This window comes from Salmo trutta, chromosome 32 (assembly GCF_901001165.1).
Source record: "Salmo trutta chromosome 32, fSalTru1.1, whole genome shotgun sequence".
Taxonomy (NCBI): Eukaryota; Metazoa; Chordata; class Actinopteri; order Salmoniformes; family Salmonidae; genus Salmo; species Salmo trutta.
Window position 1 is genome coordinate 10,030,638 of NC_042988.1, and position 18,500 is coordinate 10,049,137.

General features: G+C 46.6%; 1 protein-coding gene across 2 annotated transcripts in view; it reads left to right on the forward strand.

Moving 5' to 3' along the window:
* The window catches only part of LOC115171027 (rap guanine nucleotide exchange factor-like 1), a 31,305-nt gene that overhangs the window by 9,087 nt on the left and 3,718 nt on the right, over nt 1-18,500 (forward strand). Inside the window, exons 2-14 of one of the 2 annotated variants that reach the window (XM_029727479.1) lie at nt 5,728-5,806; nt 8,727-8,877; nt 9,484-9,581; nt 10,060-10,175; nt 10,461-10,628; nt 11,030-11,127; nt 11,348-11,470; nt 11,627-11,805; nt 12,022-12,112; nt 12,409-12,459; nt 12,681-12,768; nt 17,012-17,076; nt 17,227-17,281. In XM_029727479.1, the coding sequence (XP_029583339.1) occupies nt 5,728-5,806; nt 8,727-8,877; nt 9,484-9,581; nt 10,060-10,175; nt 10,461-10,628; nt 11,030-11,127; nt 11,348-11,470; nt 11,627-11,805; nt 12,022-12,112; nt 12,409-12,459; nt 12,681-12,768; nt 17,012-17,076; nt 17,227-17,281 (1,362 nt within the window). The remainder of the gene's footprint in view (nt 1-5,727; nt 5,807-8,726; nt 8,878-9,483; nt 9,582-10,059; nt 10,176-10,460; nt 10,629-11,029; nt 11,128-11,347; nt 11,471-11,626; nt 11,806-12,021; nt 12,113-12,408; nt 12,460-12,680; nt 12,769-17,011; nt 17,077-17,226; nt 17,282-18,500) is intronic. The other variant, XM_029727480.1, reaches the window with a different exon arrangement.

Here is an 18,500-nt window from a genome sequence, read left to right on the forward strand (position 1 = left end):
TACATTGTAGAATAATAGTGAAGACAAAACTATGAAATAACATTTATGGAATCATGTAGTAAACAAATCAAAATATAGTTGAGATTCTTCAAAGTAGCCACCCTTTGCCTTGATGACAGCTTTGCACACTCTTGACATTCTCTCAACCAGCTTCACTTGGCATGCTTTTCCAACAGTCTTGAAGGAGTTCCCACATTATGCTGAGCACTTGTTGGCTGCTTTTCCTTCACTCTGCGGTCCGACTCATCCCAAACCATCTCAATTGGGTTGAGGTCGGGTGATTGTGGAGGCCAGGTCATCTGATGCAGCACTCCATCACTCTCCTTGGTCAAATAGCCCTTACACAGCCTGGAGGTGTGTTGGGTCATTGTCCTGTTGAAAAACAAATGATAGTCCCACTAAGCGCAAACCAGATAGGATGGCGTATCACTGCAGAATACTGTGGTAGCCATGCCTGATTCACGCAGTCTCCTCTGAAATGTTGAGGTGTGTCTGTTACTTGAACTCTGTGAAGCATTTATTTGGGCTGCAATTTCTGAGGCTGGTAACTCTATTGAACTTATCCTCTGCAGCAGAAGTAACTATGGGTCTTCCTTTCCTGTGGCGGTCCTCATGAGAGCCAGTTTCATCATAGCGCTTGATGGATTTTGCGACTGCACTTGAAGAAACTTTAAAAGTTCATCATTTTCATAATTGACTGACCTTCATGTCTTAAAATAAGAATGGAGTGTTGTTTCTCTTTGCTTATTTGAGCTGTTCTTGCCATAATATGGACTTAGCCCTATTTGGTAAAATACCATCTTCTGTATACCACCCTTACCTTGTCACAACACAACTGTTTGTTTGATTGGCGCAAACGCATTAAGAAAGAGAGAAATTGCACAAATTAACTTTCAACAAAGCACACCTGTTAATTGAAATGCATTCCAGGTGACTACCTCATGAAGCTGGTTGAGAGAATGCCAAAAGTGTTCAAAGCTGTCAAGGCAAAGGATGACTACTTTGAAGAATGTCAAATATAAAATATATTTTGATTACACTTTTTTTGTTTGTTTACTACATGATTCCATATGTGTTATTTCATAGTTTTGATGTATTCACTATTATTCTACTTACATTTTTTTTTTAAAACACTGGAATGAGTATGTCCAAACTTTTGACTGGTACTGTATGAATGTGTCCTGTAGCATTAACCACAGTGGTGGGAAAGTCAAATCAAAGTTGATTTGTCACGTGCGCCGAATACAACAGGTGTAGACCTTACAGTGAAATGCTTACTTACAGGCTCTAATCAACAGTGCAATTTCAACAACAAAAAAGGTATTAGGTGAACAATAGGTAAGTAAAGAAATAAAAACAACAGTGAAAAAACACAACCTTCAAGTATGTGACTGGCAAAGGCATTGCCTCAACTTGGATGGTCTTGGGTGCATATTTGAGCCTTGCTGCAAGCTCACTGGATCGAGTGGCCAGACAAGTCTCTCCACTGCCCAAAATGGAAGGTTGCGGTTGGGGAGGGGATGCCGCAGAGTAGCTACTGGGTGCAGTTTGAATTAGGTTACTATGAACAGCAGGGAACCACTGCTGTGTGTCTGTGTTTGTCACCATTTTGGTTTAGGGTTACTTATTAAATCCAGATTGTCCATACATATCTGTGTGTGTGTGAATTCTTCCTCTGCCGTATCGACACAGGATTGCGTATGTGTTTTTATATTTGCCCTGATGTTAATTTGCATCTCAACGGCTGTGTGTTTGGAGGTGGAGAATGGGAATTGGCGTGGGGAAGATGCACCAGATTAGTGGAACAAGCGCCCACAGGCCGATGCAGAGTACACACACTCGCCCACACACACACACTCTCTACCTCTCCATCTGACTGCTTCATGCTGAAACCCAAACACTTAAGAGAGAGCTGAGAGGGCGTGTGTTTTTGTATGCGCATAGTAAGGTAGAGTACAGTCAAAGAGATAAGGTCACCATAGAAACGGGATACGTATCCCAGTTTATATAACTGCATACCAGACTAGTTCGGCTGGTAGCTAGGGATGGGCTGAAATCTGCCTTTCTGTCTCTCCAATATCAAATTGATTTATAAAGGCCTTTTTACATCAGCAGAAGCCACTAAGTGCTGTACAGAAACCCAGCCTAAAACCCCAAACAGCCAGCAATGCAGATGTAGAAGCACGGTGGCTAGGGAAAAACTCTCTAGAACGGCCGGAACATAGGAAGAAACCTAGTGAGGAACCAGGCTCTGAGGGGTGGCCAGTCCTCTTCTGGCTGTGCTGGGTGGAGATTATAAGAGTACGTGGCCATTAAGGACAGATTGTTCATCAAGGTGTTCAAATGTTCATAGATGACCAGCCGGGTCACAGTGGTTGTAGAGGGTGCTACAGGTCAGCACCTCAGGAGTAAATGTCTTGTTTTTGAATCAGTCCCACTGGTTCAGATCCAAACCACATGTACAGCTGCTGCTTTATGAACGTTCTCCAGACCCTGTGTTGTTATGAGGCTACCCCCCCCTTCCACCCTGGTATAAGGTGGTCCACAGCTGTGACTTGAACCACAACCTCCTTCCGTCTCTCCATCCTGCCATTTTCCACCCCTGAAGGGAGTGTGCACTCCTCCCCTCCCAGCCTTTATGCTTCCTGCAGGGCCAGAGAGAAAGGGGGATGAAGGACAGGGTGTACTTCAAGGCTGTATGCTCTGCCCACTTCACCCCCCCACCACCACAGCCCTCTTGCCATTTGGATTCAGGCACAGACTGTGGGAGGTGGGCAGTAGTGCTTTGACCCTGAGATCAGGGGCATTGCAGGGAGGGAGTTTTTTTTTCTATTCATGCACAAGTGTTTGAATGAGAGAGTCTGTCGCCTGTAAATTAGTTGTTTGTGTACGTGCCTGTATGTGTAGTGTCCATTTGGAATAATCTACCTCTGTATGAATGTGCACGCACGTTTATGTGTACGTGTGCGTGGGGGTGCACATGTTTGAGATTCTGGGCGTATGTGTTTTGTGTCTGTGTTTATGTGGGAGTTGGATTTGTGCTCCTCTCTCCCACTCCTGTCATGCGGAGCAGTGTGCTCACTTCTAATCTGAGCCAGAGATTTTCTGCACTTTAAGCTTCAGCATAATACGTGGCGGGAGGAGAGAAAGCGAGAGAACAGGCTTTGGAGAGAGGGAGAGTGGGGAAAACGTCTCTCCACCCTGTTACGTGCACCGATCCATCTCCGGCACATGCTATTTTTCTCTCTTTGTCGTGGAGGTTGGACACTGTATTAGTTTGACAAAGGAGCAGGGAGATTATCAGTGGCCATCTCTCTCTGTTACCACTGTGTGGATCCAAGAGCCTGTCACAATGGGTCTTCCCCCTCGTCTAGAAGGTGAATGACCTGAACAGACGTCACCAATGAAACGCGGTGGCAACCTGCCCGAGAGCCCGGCAGCCGTATTGGATGAGTCAAACATGATGACTTCTCTCAGATCTATGCTGGCCTCTTACTATGAGACTTTAGCATGTAAGCTACACATGAAACAAACAGGGAATGTGTCCTCTCTATGCTATTAGTTTCTATGGTCTCCTCTGCCGTGCTGCACTTCATAGCTAGCTCTGTAGCGCCCTGCTGTTCCTTTGCAGGTAGAGTTGAAAGGATGTGCTATTTTCCTGTGGTCACACACAGAGCTCCAGGGGAATAGTGATGAGGAAGGTGATTGAGACCCGCGTCCCTTCACCACTCTTCCTCACCCACTCACTCACTTCTTTCTTTTATTCTCTCTTTCTCATGCACTCTCCTCTCTTTCCTCTGGTTCTCTCTCCTTTGCATCCCATTTGTTTCTCACCCGCCACCCACGTTCGCGCTCTCTCGCTTTCTCTTTCCTCTCCTCTCTCTCTTTGCTTTGCCTGTCTTCTGACTTTCATACTCTTTCTTTTTTTTATCGTTCCGTTTGCTTCCTCTGCTCATCTTTTGCCGCTCTTCCACTCTCTCTGTCTCTGTCTCTCTGTCTCTCTGTCTCTCTGTCTCTCTGTCTCGGCTGTCTCACTGCAGCCACTCAACGTGGCATCTCCCAGGCAACTGTGGGAAACCAGTACTGCCAAGAGGTCGACGATGCGTGGACTCACTCGCTGCAGCACGCAAGGACTACAGATACACACACATTAGCCCACAAACTAGCATGTTTGAACACACACACACACACCCACACACTGGCATACACAGTCGAACACGCACAATACCACACAAGCACACACATTTAAATGTCATCCACACATGGACACTGACAAATATGTCATTCATTGGAAGCGCCTAATTACCATATGTAGTGGCTACTTCAGGAAGTGAGTGGATCAGAAGCCTCTATTACAATCAAGCAATAAAATCACATGCAGAGAATTGGTTCTGTAGTTTTCGCTATATCCAATGTCACACAGTATTTGTCTTTCTTTCCTGTTGAAATATAGTTAGAATAGCCAGGAGAAAGAGCGGTCTGAACAGGTCTTAATCTAGTAGTGATCAAACAGCAACACCTCCATGCTTTCTGCGCGTTATGAATTCAAAGCAGGTATTGCCATTCCACTGTCCCAGCCCCGCTCCAACATGTGTCAAATTCTGTCACACACACACACACCCTCAGAGGTCAGTGGGCTCCGTTTGTGACGGTCTCAGTCTGGGATCGAGCATGGGGGCAGTTTGATTAGCACGGCTAGTGAGTGCTCTCTTAATGATGCACTCTGGGTAATGGAATGTGTGGCGCCCCTTTTTGTGTCGCAGCTTCTAGTCATTTTCATCAAAACCTTCGGTTTCTTTTTTTTCTTTTTTTTTTACATATCCTGAACAGACACGTCTGCAGGCCTACATTGTCAACATCCTCACACCCCTAGTGTGCGCGTGGTGTCTTGTTGATGGTCAGTGTGTTAATACCTGTCTGTAAAATACAACACTCTTTAACTCATGTCTGACCCTGTGAGGTTAAGTATCCACGAGCCTGCTTATCCCCACAACACCAGCAGTAAACTAGGGAAAGTATATCCTGTCACCGGGAACGATCCCTCTGCGCTCCGTCTACTGCTTTTCCAGAATAACAACTTCCCCTAACCAGAGAGGAAATAGGCCTACACTTTCCTATTTCGTCCGCCTCGTTTGTTGTCATTTGAAATAATATTAACAACATAGCACGAGTCATTGGAATCTCATCTGATTTAGTGGGATTGGGGCGATTTAACCGCAGTCCAGCCGGTCCGAGGCTCCGTCAGGGTTTATAAATAGAGGCCACCACATTGCCTCCCCTCTGGTGTGTAGAGCTGTAGACTGGAGACTGAATTGGTGCACAGAGGACCAGGTGGCGGTTTCACTGAGACAGGATTTATCTTAGCCCAGTAGCAGAAGCCCCTCCGCTACGCCAGGGCCAGGGATTTAACAGCAGACAAAGGTGACGTTAAGGGATTTCAGACACCCGTTTTTATCTCTCTCTGACACAATAATCAAATTTGAGCTTTTGGGGCATGACCGGTTAAACAAGTACAGTGGAGCTACAGCTGCACTGGCTGTAGAAGCACAGCCATACATAATTAACCTGTTTTTCTCTCTCTCTCCCGCTCTCTCTTCCTCTCCTATCTCCCAATATCCCCTCTTCATAATCCCTTTTTCTTACTCTCTTTTCCTCCCTATTTTCTGCTCCCTCTCCCTTTCCTCCGTTCTCTATTCTCTATTCTCTCTCGCTCTCTCGCTCTCACAGAAACCCTCCTGGATGACTTCATGTTGACACACCCCATCTTCCTGGCCTCAGACAGGTTCCAGCAGGTCCTACTCCAGCAGTATCCTTTACCTTCCCTTTCCTTCCTGGCCTAGCCTGACCTGGGAGCCCCAATGTGTAAATACACACCCTTCCCAGACATCCCCAGGAAGAATTGGGATGCAGGGAGACTGGGTCCGAGCACTCCCATCCGCTGTGCAAGGCGAGGGTGGCCCACTTCTGGTTTCCTGTCCGAGTGCTCGTTAGCACCAAGATAATGCTGTTTTGTTCAACGCTGCTACTTCGCTAGGCTAATATAAACAATGGCACTGAACTAGCCTTGACACCGAATTTGGACATGGACAATGTTTTTTTTTTTTTTGCTTTAGAAAAGGTTCTCTTTGTCTTTTGAAGCAACATGTTAAGTAGTCTAGCATATGATGTTCGCTATGTTAAAAGCAAGGGCTATTTTTCATGGAACATGCACACAGTGTTCAAGTAAAAACTCTTGCAAATTAGCCGATTTTTAAAAAATACAATAATAAATAAATAAATCTTTATGAATATTTATATTTTCTACAGTATCAAAGCCATATTAGGCTACTCAGTCAGGCCGACACTCAATTTGAGTAAGATTATCCAGTGCTGTTGCTCGTAACTTGGCAGGAGCACTCGACCAAAGGTTTAAGAACCGAAAACTCCTTGGTAACAACAACTCCTCTGGCTCCCGTCTGCACCAAGCCAAGGAACAGTGTTTCTGTTTTGGCACCACCACGGGGGGTTCAGTAAAGTTGAGCAACATTCCCTGACGCAGAGCTGGGAATTTGGGTCGCAGTAGTAGTGCATTCACTGGCAATGAGCCACACTGCTACTTAACGTCTGCCTAGTGGCTAACTCCGTTTCCCATATTATTACACTACAGTGGACCAATAGATGTAGATAAGCAGAAGCCTCATATCATAATTAACATATTTAGAGCAATGATATTATCCTGCCTATCTCTGGCTTTAGAATCTTCCCTTTCCCTCCCATTATGATCGCTTGCTTTTTTGAAGGGTGTAAGTAAAGACATTCATCTTTAGTGATGAGACAGTATGTATTCCACCAGATAGTATGTGTGTCCGTGTGCATTTGTGAGTCTGTCGGTGCATGTCTGTGTGTAAGGGATAGTGGTCTATGTTTGTCAGAGTGTGGATGGACACTACACCCCCTTTTCTCCCAGAACCCCCGTTCAGTGTGTCTGACCTACATTTCCTCACTCATTCCCCCACATTCCCTCACTGTGTGTGTTTTAGAGGCCCGAGCGGCCCTCTAGACGACAATGGGACTCTCGACGGAGACTGCAACACAAAGGCATTCTGGGAAAGACCGTCCGCATGCCTCGCTGCCGTTAATGCCGTTTGTCTGGGCCCTAGTGGGACGCCCCAGTGTGTGTGTGTGGGGGGGGAGGAGAATATGGAGAGGGGTGTTCTTACACATGATCAATGATCCAGCCTGTTCTCCATTGTACCTCTTAACCCTTTCCCCTCTCCTCCTCCCTCCCGCTGTCTTTCTCTCCCACCTATTCTTTTTCTCTTCTCCCTCTCTCCATCCACACCTCTCCCTCAGTCTCGCTGGCCCTAATCAGATCTTTTGTTGTGGAAACACGTTTGGCTTCCTTCTGGAAATGAAAACAAATGCTGCCTCCCCTTCCATTAGGAACACAGAATTCCTCCCTTTACGTCACTCTCCCTGAGTAACTCATCCCAAACCCTTCACACACACTCAAAAGGCGTGCACGTGCACACACACACACACACACACTACACTTGTAGTGGCTGAGCGATCAAAGCCCAGAACCCCGGCTATGTTGAGGAGCTTTGGAGGGACTCCAAGCCACTGTGGAGGCTGGGGCCAAACTCCCACACCAGCAATAGAACTTAACCTAATAGAACAAAACCGAGAGAATAAGATACTGCAGTGCAATATAAACCCAGCAGCTGGCCTTAGGGTTAGGTTGCGGTTTCTGGAGCTGGGAGAAGCAGGTGAACAGGGGATCATAGATATAGAATGACTAGATCTGGAATGTCATCCAAGGCATTGGTAAATACTGTTCAGCGTGTGCGTTTTGTAGGTCACAGGCCTGTGGTGGACTTGGATTGTGGTCTGAAATAGAGGAGGGTGTCAGGGATAGTCTCCTTCAGTTTAGCCGTGGAGTCCGGTGGGTAGTCCCTTCTTCTATTTAGGATAGGATGTCAGGTTTCCCCATGCGTGTCTGCATGCGTGCGCCCGTATGACTCCTCTTTGGCGGCGAGTCCAACATAGACGCGTGATGGTATACCATCAAGTCACAGGATGGAAAAATATCCCAATATCACACTAATTCTGGTGCTGCACCGTGCAGAGCTCTTTAAACTCTTTGCTGCTCTATTTGCTAAGATGCTCTCTTCTCCTCCTGCTGTGACTGGGAGCTGGAGGGAAAAGGAGAGAGAGTGTGTGTGTGTGTGTGTGTGTGGGGGCAATGGATGGGTGTGTCTGAGCCTTCGCCACACAGCTCTCTGCTCTGCTCTGGCTAAGCTGTAATTACGAGTTGCTTGTTTGACTCTGAACACCGCACTGAAATACTGTGTTTTTCCATCTGCGTGTCAGGTGACCATGGTTCTACAGCTGTGTGTTTCAGTGAGTTTTTATTAGAGGTTCTGCAGGGTGTTTTTGAGCGTCTGCATGTGCTTGTGTGAGTGGCAATTTAATGTGTGCCTTCTGTCTGTCAGTGTGGTGTGTGCGTGAATGTATTCGTAACCGATGTTGTGCAACTCTGATAGAATTACAAAGTGTGTGTGTGTGTGTCCTTTGCTAGTATGACATATAAATAATTTTGGTGTGGATAGTAAACAAGTACTAGAAAATAGCTTTCTCCAAATGATTCCATATCTTCCCCAACTTCAATATCAATCTCCTAATGACAGCCATCAGTAGATATTCTCTGTCTCTGTAGCGTTTGTTTCCCTTGACTCTGGGTTCAGATTTGGTGTCAAGGGGAAGGCAGGGGAGGGCTGGCCCAGCTGGGACGGGGCAGAGAGGAAGCAGGCTGTGCTGAGTGTTGCCTTCCGCTACCTGGACACATACAGAGAACTGCTGCAGGAAGAGGGTGAGAGGTCCAACAGCTTCCCCAAGGTACTGGTCCAGCACACACTCTTGGAATACATACACACACACACGCACGCACGTGCACATACACACAGATACACCACGCACGCGCACACAAACAGCCATCCAGCAGGACGATGGCGTGAGATCTAACAACTCGGCAGTGTTAAACACACACTTTACAAGCGCACACACACACACCTGCTCTTCCATCCAAGCGGCCTGGCATCAAGGCAGTGTGCTGTGGCGTTCTCTCTGGGTGGGAGCTGTGTGTGGAGTGTTGATTCTGGCAGCCGCCTGTTAGGGCCGCCCAGGTTGTCATGGTGACGGAAATGACTCAGCTGAACACACCTTGGGAAATGAGGCTTTTGGCCTCTTCGATCTTTCCGTCTATATTCACATTAAAAACACATCTCTGTCGGTTTCCTTCACACAGACCCCTTGGCCTCTAACACTGCTCCGTTTTGTCTCCACTGTCGTCTACCTATCTCTCTCGTGTTCTGTCTGGCTTTCTTTCTCTCTGTCTAGCAGCACTTCTTGTGACAAACTGCAACTGCCCACACAGTGCTGGTAGACACACAGAGGCACAAAGTGCACTCGCTCTCTGAAAGTCATTTCTCTCCTCTGCCTCAGGAGCTATATCTGTGTGCAGTCCAAGAACTCAGTCAGTTCCCTGAGCTCGTGGAAGACGTGCTAAAGCTTCAGCGCTGGACCGAGATTCTCCAATGCCCGTAAGTCACATATCCACCCCAGCCAGATACACACGCAATCACGCACGTATATACACACACACACCGTCTTTTAGCACCAGTCTGCTAGTGTTTCTGGTATTCTGGGGCTGTGAAAGGCATTGCAGCTGGATGTTGCTGTGTCGCACCTCCTTGGTTTAGTCAAAGCCATTATTGCACAATCACTGTTAATTAGTGTAATAGGTTGATTTTAATGGCCTTGGTTTCTCCTATAGCCTCCTAACTCGCACTGTAACTATTGTGGTGCCTTCCCCTATAAATATGGCTAGGCGTTTACCCTGACCTTTATAAGGAAGAACTCTGGCCCCTATTAATTATAATCTACTTACTTACAGGCGACGGTAGATACAGACCTTTGGATCCATCCCACTGTAGCACACAAGCCATCACAGCCAATCACAAACTAGCTGGCTTTGAAAGGATGCATGGACTGACAGACCGTCTACTGTGTTTTCCTAAGCAGCTCCGAGGAGGACAAGGAGATTCGGAAGAAGCAGGTCCGTCCTCTTTTCCGCCACTTCCGCCGCATCGACGCCTGTCTGCAGCCCAGAGAGGCCTTCCGGGGATCAGATGAGAGTGAGTGAGACAGGATGGGATGCAAAACGCATCATACTGTGACACTTTCTGTATTTTGAAAGTTCTATATCTTGAAAATGTAATTTCTCACATGCAAAACCAAAATTGGGACCGTATCAACAGTTTTTTGAGTGGTATTTTCCTTTAAGGTCTTCAGATATAGGCCAACAGATATGAGGATATAGGACAGATGTTGTACACACTAGAGCCATGTGGGTGAAGTTAAAACGGGTGTGTTTGTGTGTGTGTGTGTGTGTGTGTGTGTGCGCGCGCGCGCGCGCACAGTCTTTTGCAGGGTGTACACGCCGGACCACTCGTACGTGACGATCCGCAGCCGTCTGTCGTGCCGCGTGGGGGAGATCCTGGCGCTGGTCAGGGAGAAGCTGCAGTACAGCGAAGACCAGCCAACCCAACCTGGCAACCTGCTGCTGGTGGCTGTCACCTCCGCCGGGGGTAGGACCACACACAAACACACACTTGCCCACACACACACAGATACTGTATACATTAAACCTACGATTATTTCTCGCCATGCCTGTTTTTTGATTTGCGTTCTGCAGGAAAAAAACACAGCACCAACCAAAACACCCAATCAGACAATGCGAGCTTTGACATGATTGTTTGAACAGCGATGCTTACATCCACAAATGAGGTTTAGATTTAAATCCACAAATGACTACCCACCACTGCTTGGAGCTAAGCTGCCAAAGTGATTTGACTCTATGGAAATGAAAACAGTTTGTTGATGTTCTGGCATGTCTCTGTGTGCTTTTTGTTATGTGTTCGCTGGAATCTCTACTAATCCATTGCGTGTGTGCTGATGTGTGAGCTCATGTGTGTTGTTGTGTTCTCAGAGAAGGCCGCTTTCCGGCCTAGCGACGAGGCCGTCTTCACCACCCTGGGAGTCAACACTCACCTGTTTGCCTGCGAGCCCTCTGAGCTGGAGAGCCTGGTGAGTCCTAGAGCACGAGTTATCACTTAACAATGGAGAGGAATGAAAAGCCCTGGCTGGTGGCCATTTTGGATAGCACTAAACATTGGTTACATTTGATTCATTATAGTTCTCATAAAGTTACCAATATAAAAAAAATATGCCAAGGAGATGAAACAGTGGTGTTTTAGTCCAAAGCTTCTCTGGTAAGACTCGAGAATTAGTTTTTGTTTCTCTTTAGCTTCCCTTACCTGAGGAGATCCACTGGTCGCCCGGCGACAGTAAACTACATGACATGAGTGCTGAGGAGGTAGCCACTCAGCTGGTGGTGTTTGACTGGGAGCTCTTCAGCTGCGTGCATGAGGTCAGTGATTGGTGGAGCTGATAGTACTGGGCAGAACCTCTGCCAAATAATTGCAAAAACAAGTTAGCAACGATAAGAACTTTTTATGCTGTGTGTGGTCTACCTACATTTTCGATGCTGTAGACTTATTGTACGTTTCTTCATTGGTATGTCCAGGTGGAGTTTGTGTGCTATGTGTTCCACGGCGAGCAGGCTCGCTGGCGCCCCCTCAACCTTGAGCTGGTACTGCAGCGATGCAGCGAGGTGCAGCATTGGGTCGCCACCGAGATCCTGCAGTGCCAGTCGCTGCCCAAGAGGGTGCAGCTCCTCCGCAAGTTCATCAAGATCGCAGCTCTGTGAGTTCCGGGTGTCTGTCAGTCCTATTGAATTATGTTACAACTCGGTGTGCTGTATTGATGATATGTGTTTTAATAGTGTGTATGGCCACAATAATAGTTTAGAATAGTGACAAGTAGTGTTATTTGGTCATTCCTAACAGTGTGTTTTATGGTGTTAGTTTATGGTGAAGTGTGTTATTGTCTAGTCATATCTAACGTGTGTATGTACTCCAGGTGTAAGCAGCAGCAGGACCTGCTGTCCTTCCTAGCTGTGGTCCTGGGGCTGGACAACCCTGCAGTCAGCCGCCTTCGCCTCACCTGGGAGGTAAAACACACACACATCAGTGGAGGCTGCTGAGGGGAGGACGGCTCATAATAATGTCTGGAACGGAGTCAATGGAATGGTATCAACACCTGGCAACCATGTGTTTGATGTATTTGATTCCATTCCACTGATTCTGCTCCTGCAATTACCACAAGCCCGTTCTCCCCAATTAAGGTGCCACCAACTTCCTGTGATACACACAGTCAACATGCACACAAGGCTGACACATCAGCAAACACACTGGCGTAGGGATTTGTTTATAACTCTGGGAACTATTTGTCTGTGGTTTGTGGCAGGGCCTCCCTGGGAAGTTCAGGAAGCAGTTCCAGCAGTTTGAAAGCATTGCGGTGAGTGGCTGTTCGGGGTCTCCAAGGGGACAGTTAAGGAAGTACTTATAATATGGGCTTACTGTATATCAGGGTTGGGCTTAAGTTCCATTTCAGTCAGTCAAGGTTTATAAGAGGTCTTCTGACCTCAAAAAGTAAATTACCCCAATCTGTATGTGGCTACGGGTTCATTTATAAGGCACATTTAGTGAAGGGTGAGTGAACGTGTTGTTGTTTTTCAGGATCCATCCAGAAACCACAAGTCGTACAGAGACCTGATGGGCAGCCTCAGACCCCCTCTCATCCCCTTCACACCACTGCTGCTCAAAGGTGAGACAGACATATACACACACACACCAGGGGAGGATGGCTCATAATAATGGCTGTTAAACTGGAATGGAATGGCATCAAATGGAATGGCATCAGCCACATGGGAAACCATGTTTAATGTATTTGATACCATTCCACCTATTCCGTTCCAGCCAGTACCACGAGCTCGTCCTCCCCAATTAAGGTGCCACCAACCTCCTGTGACACACACACTATACACACACAATACACACACAGCAAGTAAATGCACACAAACACTGTAGTTCTCTCTCTCATTTACATTTACATTTAAGTCATTTAGCAGACGCTCTTATCCAGAGCGACTCTCTCCACTGCCGAAATGCATATGTTCACCGCCAAAAAAGTGAAATCTTTACTAATACAAAACGCACTGAAACACACACCCCATCCACACAGGCTGCCATTGGCTCAAACCACAGACTAAATAAGTGACGCCGGGCCGCTACTCAGGGTCTCTCTCTGGCCATGGACACGCATACAAAAACACAGCTGAGGAAACACTGCACTGGGTTTGTGTGTGGTGCTGAAAACAGGGGCACAAACATCTACACCTCAACACAGCGGCCCCCCCCCCAGATGTTGTCCAGATGTGAGCTCATAACATCTCTGACACACACACACGATGCTGTGTAGTGTGATTAGAAGGCAGCTGTTGAGCCCCGCCTTGCTAATTAACACCCGTAGTTAATCTCTCCCTCAACCCTAGCCTGGGTACCAGTCAGTTTTAGCTAACATTCCACTCCTTGCTACTCCTTGTCATTTGGAATGGCAGTGGAATGTTAGCTGAAGAGAATGGTACTCAGGCTACCTCAATCCTGCACAAACACAAAGCTCAGCGTGCTGTCTCCCTGCTGGGCAACACAAGTATGCGACGATCGTACTTGTTTCATGTTAGATGCAGCCGACGCTGGAGTCTACATGTAACATCCTCTTGAGGAATGAATAAAGACTGCTGTACATTCACAGTCGCACACTTACACATACAGACGTACAAAGACATCCAGCATATTCGCACACGTGCAACATGAGCACATACTTGAGGCACACATCGGCATTGAGGCACTTCATAACCTACCGCTCCAACTTAACAGAGGTCCCTCATTATCGAAGAAAGGCACGTTTTCTCTCTCTTTTCGTTTCCTTTCTCTCCCCGCTCTCACACCCTCTTAACTCAACATGGGACCCTGTCTATCAACATAACCAGGTGGCATTCATTTCTCTGCTTTGGGAACACACACCTCCTCCACAGGTGATCAGCTCCATAATGAGCTCTACCCCCCTCCCCTCCACCCTGACCTCCCCCCCCCTCCACCCTGACCTCCCCCCCCCTCCACCCTGACCTCCCCCCCCTCCACCCTGACCTCCCCCCCCTCCACCCTGACCTCCCCCCCCCTCCACCCTGACCTCCCTCCCCCCTCCACCCTGACCTCCCCCCCCCTCCACCCTGACCTCCCTCCCCCCCTCCACCCTGACCCCCCCCCCCTCCACCCTGACCTCCCTCCCCCCTCCACCCTGACCCCCTCCCCTCCACCCTGACCTCCCTCCCCCCTCCACCCTGACCCCCTCCCCTCCACCCTGACCTCCCTCCCCCATTGCCACGTGCCCCGCTTTGTGTCAACTCTTTTTTTTTTTCTCCATTCCTCTTTCAAATCTAATCATTTCAAGAGAATTCTCATATTTCTTTTAGATCAACAAAGTATCGGATCTGTTCCGAAATTGGATCAACAAAATACCACTGCCGTTATTCTATAGGCTAGCTGTATTCATCACTGTGATAATAGATTGGTTATAGACTACATACAATATATACTTACATTATTCTACACCATAACACTGTGTGTGCGTAACTTCCCTAGTGTGTGGTATATTACACTTAGTGTGTGCTTGTCTCGTTGTCGCTCCCTCTCGTTATCGCGCTCTTTGTCCATTTCTCCTCCCCCTTGGGTATAAAATCTCTTGTCAATGTCACTTAGACACCAAAAGCGCTCTAATATAATGTAGTCATTTAGCGCATCTGCCAAATGACAAAAATGTTAATGTAAAATAATAAGGCTTTTATCCAATGCGACTTAGTGTGTGCGTACACTTTTTACGTTTGGGTGGTCCCGGGAATCGAACCCTCTACCAACTGAGCTACAGAGGACCATAAACTTAAACAAGACAAACGTACAAGACAATGTACATACTGTATTAAACCAACTCCTATGGGTACCAGGTCGACTGCTTTCACAGCTAGATGCTTCCACTTTTTCCGAATATGACCATAGAGAATGATAGAGGACTCATCTTTGTATCTGTCCCATTATGGCGTCTGTGCGCACAGGCAGCGCCATTGAGGCCATCTCCATTTTGTTGTAGTCAATTTTATTGTACTGTTTTCATGAGTTGGTAAACAAACTGAAAGGGTCCATACTCCCATCTGGAGTGTGTTGTTTGAACAGGTATAAAACCAAGGTTGGCTGTTTACTGCTACCTGCAATTATGGAATGTTTGCGCACAAGTATAATTAATTGGCTGATCCATCCTGATGACCTGGTTAGAATTATGTGATCCTCCCTTAAAGTGATAGTTCACCCAAATGAAGAAATAACACATTGGTTTCCTTACCCTGTAAGCAGTCTATGGACACGGTACGGCAATCCATGAACTATCCCTTTAAACCATAGCAAGTCCCACCCAGGTGACTACAAAAGGGTGAAAGTCCCCAATGGCGCTGCCCATGCTAAAACAGGCTTTTGGGCACTAGAGTACTCTATCATTCTCTATGGATAGGACACATAACTGCTGGCTAGCAGCTTAGCATAAGCATTGCTATATGTATTGCTTAATGTTTCTTAATGGCGCAACACATAATATTAATTTAAAAAAAAATCTTAATCAGAAAATGTCCATAATATGTCTGCAGCGATAGTGGAATGATTTGTGTTTCACAGTAACTTACCCACCAGTGTTGTGATTTTCTGTGATATTCATCTATTGATTTCTCCTGCAGGAGCGGCGTCTGTTGTCAAAATGGGAAAGCTTATATTGGCTGTGTTTTATCTAGTGGAAACCAGGTCAAGTGGCCATGTAGAAATTGCTCTGTCATGTCCTGGTTACTAATATTCTACACTGTTCGCACAATTTCAGTTTGAGAAAACAAGCACTGAATACTGTAGGGAATCATTGTACTATCTAAATCTCTGTGAAATATCTTTTCAATAATAAAAAACACAGTTTTTACAGCTGTTTGAACCTGGTGGACCAAAACCAAAGTAAAAGACTTTGGGAAGAGGGGGAGATTGGTTTTGAATGCAGCCTATTCCTGTTGCAATTCACCTAGCTTCCACATAGGAGAGAAATTCGACATGGACCACCTTTTTAAATGCTTGTACAATCTCATATCCTTCTCCGTGATATTTCACTCTGACCTAGGTGGCAAGGTGAAGTATTTTCAAAATGTTATGGATGTTATAGCAGGAGTGTATTATTGTGCGTAACCTAACAGCTCAGTGAGGGCTTCCCGGTACCCTGCTCGCTAGTTCAGAATGCTAGCCGTTTATCTCTGTGGTTAAATAACTGTTCAAGCAGGCGTGTGTGTGTGTGTTGAAGAGTAAGGTGCTTCTGACTTCTCTGTGTGTGGGTGGATGGTGGGGGAGTGAGTGAGGGAGGGAGGAATATGCATATGCTTGCTGTGTGTTTGTGTGATAGAGTTGGTTAGCAAAGTGCATCTGCTCTGTGTGTGTTTTAAATATGCGTGTCGGTTTGGAAGAGAAGGTGTACCTGCTGTCCAGTGTGCAGCTCATAAAGCTCTGCTCATAGCATCTTTAGTCCAGGGGTGAAAAAGGTCACATTATCGCATCACCTCCCTCCCTCCGCCACACACCCTCCCTCCCTCCCTCACACACCCTCCCTCCCTCCCTCCCCAGGTCAGCAGCATTCAGAACATTCCTCCTGACTGGGCGTAGCGTCTCGATTAAACATGCCCCCCCCCCTTCACCCAGCACCCGCAAATTCCAGTTCCTATTGAGGGATCACAGATTGACTCTTTGGCTCGTCTCTCTCGGTCCTACCTCTCCTCCGTCTGTGGGCTAAAGCACCGGTAGACAAGGGCAGCCGCTGGGGCGAGTGTCGACAAGCCATTACATAATTGTTCCCTGCCTTCACTGTGTGTTTACCTTTCTCTCTCTCTCTCTCTCTCTCTCTCTCTCTCTCGTTCTCTCTCTCTCTTTTTCTCTCTCAGATCTGACCTTCCTCCACGAGAGCTGCAAGTCGTTTCATGGGGAGCTTGTCAATTTTGAGAAGATGGTGAGTATACGTTCAGCCATTGACAGAATAGCCAAAGAAATACATGTATTTTCAATTCGGCACAATCAGCGTGATTCCCTGGTCAACCAGTTACCACCCTTGATTTCCCCTGACCGCTGTCTTACTACACGCGTCTCCTCTCTCTTCCAGCATAAAGTTGCAGAGATGGTGAGGAGCATCAGACGATACAGGAGCTCTCAACTAGGTAAGCATTAATGGCCACGCTTCCCTCCACAGGCACACCTGTCTGTTAAGAATAGTCTTGAAGGAGCCGAGCTCCACCCTACCATCTGTATAGAACAGCACAGCCCTCGGGGCCGTTCAATCACTACCACCACACACACACACACACACAGGCATTCTCAACACATAATGATATTACTGTCTGACAAACCGCCTTGCGTGCTAACCACGCCGTAATGTTGAGGTAAACACTTTAACATGATCGTTCATTACATAGCCTAGTGTGCATAAACGCCCAGTAACATTATCACCACACAGAGTACAGCTCCAAACACTATCCCGACCTAGCATGTTAAATGTTCAAAATCATTATTATCACGTAGCACGACATGCCAAACACTCGATAATGTTGGTATCGCATAGTCTAGCATTACCTAACATATCGCACAGACTGGTCCACTATTTATAGAGCCAGCATCCCCAAGAATCAGTGTAATTAATTTGTATGGCATTAGCAATCTGTGCCTTACGCTCATTAGTTTGAGTAAAGCGCGATGCTGTTAGCCACACTAAGATCATTGATGTTTCGCACAAATCCCGCTAACGCTGTTACACAATCGACACACACAAGAGATTGCTGACATAATATTAGACCCTCCGCAAAGAGACTCGGTAGAACATTGGCATTCTCCACCCTTTTTATTTCTGTATGTTTATCGACCTGGGGCATAAAGATAGGTTTCACAGCACATTAACAACTTGGCCTACCTACATACAACACCACATATAGAGGTTTATACCTGCTGAAGATTCTTCACTTATACAAGCATATTATATGCAGAAAGATGCTAATCTAGATATTTTAAAAATGTTTCCTCATGGTAACACTACTGACACAGTGCACTGGCTAATGACACACACACCACACAATGTTAAACACCACTAAAATAACATAAGGTACTGTACCTTATTTTTACTGCTACATTGATATTGATTAAAGCGTTGTTGGGTTTGGAGCTTGCAAGAAAGGTATTTCACTGTACTAGTGTACGTGACGTTTAAAACTGGAAACATGAGACCGGAGCCTAAGCCAGGGCTGGGTTAATGTTGTTGTTGTATTTTACTTTAGATCTAGTTACATTTACATTTTAGTCATTTAGCAGACGCTCTTATCCAGAGCGACTTACAGTAGTGAATGCATACATTTCATACATTTTTTTCTTTCGTACTGGTCCCCCGTG